General features: G+C 41.6%; 1 protein-coding gene across 1 annotated transcript; it reads right to left on the bottom strand.

The window, feature by feature from the left end:
* Positions 1-496: 496 nt before the first annotated feature.
* On the bottom strand, positions 497-2,212 carry LOC147625939 (pyridoxal reductase, chloroplastic-like). Its single transcript, XM_086817467.1, has one exon. It carries the CDS (start codon positions 2,134-2,136, stop codon positions 907-909), a length of 1,230 nt encoding a protein of 409 aa, XP_086673593.1. The 5' UTR covers positions 2,137-2,212; the 3' UTR covers positions 497-906.
* Between the last annotated feature and the right edge of the window lie 3,449 nt (positions 2,213-5,661).

Raw genomic sequence — 5,661 nt, 5'->3', positions numbered from 1 at the left:
CAAGAAGTTAGGTAAAACTGATTTCCTCTCTCTCTCTCTCTCTCTCTCTCTCTCTCTCTCTCTATAGACATGAAACAGTCTACAGAAATGCCTACTTAAGGACACTTCTCCATAAGTGTGAGACTCATAGTAGTTTAGCAACTATTGCAGGATTAAGTCTACTCACATCCAAGGGAAAACAGAATTGAAAAACATGCATGTTTTAACAAAATATATAATCGAAACACGCATGAAGTGTCTCGAATGGCAATAGAGAATAAAGAGAAAAGGTGAAGAGAACCCTAGGCATGCCAAGAATAAGGTTAGCACATGACCAATCAACTAACATACTAGCACTCAAGTACATTACTGAGCAACTGCAATAGGTTCTTCGTCATTGGGATGACGGTGCAATAAAGTCGAATTGATGTTAACGACAAACAGCAAGCCAAGAAAACCACCATAGCATTTTAATGCTACAGCTTCATTTTGAAACCACTATCCCACAACACTCAAATTGTTTCCACTATTTAATCATGGAACTTCAATGCTTGTACCACCTGTTTCACATTCCCATGCCCAATCTTAAGCCTTAGACAGTTGTCATACCTTTGCTTGTTGTTGATACCACCTGTTTCACATTCCCATGTCCAATCTTAAACCTTAGACAGTTGTTATACCTTCATAAAAATTCCCTGGCAAACTATAGGGTTATCTTCCTCGTACCCTGTAGAATCCTCTACCTCTATGTGCAATTGAATGATACAATAGCTTTGTGCTTCCAGTTCTTTAACAGATTTAGGAAAACCTCAGCGTTCAAAAACATTAACCATACACATATATCTCCGGATTAAAAACTGTGTTATGCATGCATTGCTATTCAATGATTGCCTGATAGAGTGTTCTTCTGACTAATAATCTGCTCCATCAAAAGATATTTCTTTCCAGCTCATAGCAATCGCCCCGAGGGCCTTCACTCTCTTGTAGGATTTCATTAATCTGAGCCAGATCCATTTCATTCAATGAGATGGCAAAAGCTTTGAGATTATCCTCGAAATGGTCGCCGCTACTCATCCCAACTATAGGGTAAAAAGGGCCCTGCTGCATCACCCATCGAAGAGCTACTGCAGCAATGCTGACAGACTTTCTGGTGGCGATCTCCAGCAACACACCAAGCAACTTCCGCCAGTACTTTTCACCCCCGGCTTCTTTCATGATTCGAGAGTACTGTCTCAAGCTGGATGTCTTGAGAACAAGGGGCCTAGAGAGGTATCTATTGGTGAGCACACCCCCTGTTAGTGTACCATAGGTGAGAAGCTTGATATCTCTCTCTTTACAGTAAGAAAGCATTTTGCCAAGGGGTCTTCTATCAAGCAGAGAGCACTGGACTTGATTGGAGACGACGGGGACGCCGGCATCAACAATCTTGGCAAGGGCTTCTGTGCTCATGTTGGTGGTGCCCACACTGGTGATGAGGCCCTTTTCTCTTAATTCTGCTAAAGAGAGGGCAACATCAAGCATGCCTTTCATGGAGTAATCCCACCAATGGAGCTGCACAAGGTCTAGTTTGGGCACCCCAATGGCCCTTATAGACTTTTGGATGCTCTGCTGCACATATGAGAACGTGGGTTTGTTGCTGAACACATTAGGCACAAATTTGGTGAAGATGTTTACCTCGGGGAGGGGGCTGTCGATGCCGGATTCTTCTTTGATTTTTTGCCAATTTACCAGGAATTTGCCGCACGTGCCCTCGCTCGGGCCGTAGATGTCCGCTGTGTCGAAGGTGGAGAAGCCCGCCCGGGAGTAGAGCTCCATTGCATCCAAGAAATCTCTCTCATAGATGTAGCCATGGCCGCCCGCAAGAGAGTAGCACCCACATATGAAGGGCGAGAATGCGGTGGGCGAAGAGTCGTTGAAGCGTATCCGTGTGACAGCCGGTGGAATCCATGGAGTAGACACAGCAGCAGAAGAAGAAGACGCTGGAGACGGCGATGATGATGAAGCTCGCACCCAAACTGGGGACCAGAAAGCCCTACTCAGACTTGTGGGTGCGCACCGTGAACGTGAAGACGGAGCCTTTTCTGAAGATGTGCTGGCTTGAGAAGAGGGATGAGGTAGCCTCACGCCTGTAGGCACGCACAACGTCGCAGACGCCATAGCCAAGGGCTTCAAATGGCATGTTCTGGTTTCCAATATCCTCCTCAAATGTGACGAGATTTAATAAATATATGAAAAGAACATTATTTTCCAACATTACCATCATCCAAACACTTTTAATCTGCTTATGTTCATGTGCATATTTGCAGTGGAAGTCCTGCTCATAATGTAAGTAGCAGTTATCGTTGCTTCAGTCTAAAAACATTCTTTTCAAACATCAAGGCCCGAGCAACTTCTGTAATGTGCATGCTTTTTCTTTCTGCAACAACAGCATTCTGTTGAGTGTACCTGCATGTAAATTACTAGTGTGATCATCAATGAATGTAACATAGTATTTGCAACTTGCAATTGTTAAAGTCTTGGTTGGTCCCTATATATCAAAATGTATAACATCCAATAACCTTGAACTCACGCAGGAAAGTATGTTTGGCATGCATATTATCAACCCAGCATGCTTCACATACTTTGTGCATACCATCAACCTTAAACTTTGGCAAACTTGTAACAATATTTTAGGCTTATATGGACTTCAACTGCCCTATTGTATATTCACATAACCAATGCGCTTGTGTATAACGTACTCATATTATGTACGTATTTTTGGGTCCATTTGACTCGGTGATTTTTACCATCTATATTTAATGTTGAAAAGTAGAAAATACTTAGAGGACATAAAAGATTAAGTTTAGTCACAAATTTAGTAATTTTAGATATGTCAATTTTGAGACTTTTTATGCATATTTTGTGGTGTCATTTGTAAGCGTTTTCTATTCTATACTTAACCATGTTAGATAATGTATAAGAGGGTTATACTGAGTAGTTTAGCCTAAAAGAAACTCATATGGGGGTTTACATAGTAAATATAACCGCAATGGGTGCCCGAAACAGGTCTCGAACACCAAATTGACCCTTAATTTTCAGTAATGGCCTCTCATGGATGAGGGGGTAGATAACTTTATTTGTCAGAGAGACGTATAAAAGAAAGTTAGTCCAACTCACAAGAAGAACAAAGTCCGTGTTCAAATAATTGGAAGATTCCACACGGGGTGGCCGGTATTCGAGAAATGAATCCGACACCACTTTCCAGTGTTGAAAAAAAACGTACCATATGTAATTTGGTTCAAGGTCATGTTTTTAGAAGGAATTTCTATCTTTAACATTTTCGTACATGATAATCTACTAATTCTCATGGGCTGGTGTTTTTGGCTTCTTCTAGAGCCTTGAGGTGATTTCTGTGTATGAGAGAGAGAGAGAGAGAGAGAGAGAGAGAGAGATTTTGAGATTCGGGCCGGCCGTCCTTAGACACGGAGCGCCAGACAAAGAACGTCATTTATGCCATTTGGGAGCCATTTGGTAGAACCCAAAGTGGATGAGATTTAGAAGAGGCACACCCGGGATAGCCGCCACGACATCCAACGTGGTGGTTGGGTGAACGGGAGTCGGAGGGGAAAGCCCTATTGGTTAGATTTTTTTGTTGGTGATTCTCTCTCTGATTTTGAGATTTTGTATTGGCGATTATTATTGTTACTTTGGATTGTCAACGATTATGGTTTATTGAAATCTCTTCGTTTTTTGAAGTATGTGTTGGAATTAGGGTTAGGGTTGCCACAATGCACACACACACATGAGCGAATCAAACATGTCCTGTGAGCATACATTCTGCTGTTTTTTACATGAAAGCATGGACTGAACTGAGTTTTCGACAAAAACATCTCCTCTATTTACCAAAATCCGCTTTGAGGCCGGATGGTAGAGTCTATATCCCTTGCTTTCTGAACTATATCCCATAAATATGCATTTAACTACCTTATCATCAAGCTTACTGTGTTGTTGCTCAGGCACAAGAGCATAAGCAAGACAACCAAAAACACGCAAATAAGCCACAGAAGGCTTCCTGCCATGCCAAGCTTCATAAGGAGTTTTAGACTGCAAGGCCTTGGTAGGGCATTTATTCAGCACCTAGTTTGTGCACATAGTTGCCTCTAACTAAAAACCATGAGGTAAATCTTGGGCTTTCACCATACATCGTGCCATCTCCATGAGAGACCTATTCTTCCTCTCAGCCACACCATTTTGTTGAGGTGTGTATGGCACTGTACATTGATACCTTATGCCTTTTTCAGCCATATATGCATGAAATTCCTTGGGCATATACTCCCCCCTGGATCTGAATGAAGGGTGCCAGCTTTACATTCACATGCATTTTCAGCCATGGATACGAAGTGCTTAAAGCACATAAAAACCTCTAACTTCTGCTTTAATGGATACACCCAGCTATATCTGGACGAAGTAGAGATATCCCCCAATAGATGGTGTCCTCATAGGATCGCATACATCACTATGTATAAGCTATAATTTCTTAACAGCTCTCACAGATCCATCCTTTGGAAATGATGCCTGATGCATTTTACCAAGAATACACCCGGGTCTCAAGAGTTGGCAACTCAGACACCATATCATACCTTTGAAGGCGAAACAAATTGCCATAATTCAAATAGCCAAATCATGCATGCCATAATTCTCCATCACTCATAGCATGAGTTGTAGAGAATAAGCAGGCATCATGCTGCAACTTCTCAAATGCATCCATCTTGTATAGGCCATGAAACAAGGTACCAAAGGTAATGATAGAATAACCATCATTTCTATCCTGAACTGTACATCTGTCATCCACAAATTGCACCGTCAAGCCTGACAAGGCTAAGGCTAAAACTGACAGCAAGTTCTTCTTAATGCCTGGCACATATAAAACTTTAAAAAGAGTAAATGCGCCCCCATTTGCAGCTGGAAGATCGTCTAAATTTTGATGATAGTCAGGGTCAACGAGAAGGACAACGAGTAAGAAATTTTGACGAGCAGAAGAACCTGGTAAAATTCCTATAAGCCCTCAACCAAGAGTTGCTGCACAGGTTGGTTTCGATCGTTCAGTTCATCGAGCTATTAAGGAGTTGCAGGATACAGTGCAGGCCATGAAAACTTCTATGGGCACAGGATTTAAATCGAGACATGCAGATGATTTTGCCCTCAAACAAGTTACAAAGAAAAGTTCACTACCAACCTTTAATGGAAAGGGGAAGAGGAGTGAAGAAGCAGAAGCATGGATTGAGCAGCTTGAAGATTATTTTTGAAAATGTAACTTCAGTGAGGAAGCAGACAGAAGTACTTCTTTTTGAAGGTTCTGCAAAATTATGGTGGAAGTCTATTATGCGCAGCATGGACTTACGGAATGAGGACATCACATGGCCTCTAATAAAAAGGCATATGATTCAGCATTACTGTCCGCCAGAATACCACATAGAGAAAATGAATGAATTTTTAAACTTGGAACAGAGGGCACTTACTGTTGTAGAATATCATGATAAATTTTGGGACTTGTAGAAATATTCACCCTTTTTAACAGAAAAGGAAAGAGCTTCTTGATTTGTGAATGGCTTAAATAGGCGAATCAAATTTCTGGTTAAGGATAACAAGCCAACTAGAGTCCAAGATGCTATGATGTGTGCCATGACATATGAACAGATGGGA

Source organism: Cibotium barometz, chromosome 23, assembly GCF_041138505.1.
Source record: "Cibotium barometz isolate CiBa-2024 chromosome 23, ASM4113850v1, whole genome shotgun sequence".
Classification (NCBI taxonomy): Eukaryota; Viridiplantae; Streptophyta; class Polypodiopsida; order Cyatheales; family Cibotiaceae; genus Cibotium; species Cibotium barometz.
Note: the sequence above shows the minus strand (reverse complement) of the source record. Positions and strands in the feature narration are given on the sequence as shown.

Coding starts and splice junctions, on each gene's coding strand:
- LOC147625939 (XM_086817467.1), bottom strand. CDS start 2,136: ATGGCGTCTGCGACGTTGTGCGTGCCTACAGGCGTGAGGCTACCTCAT.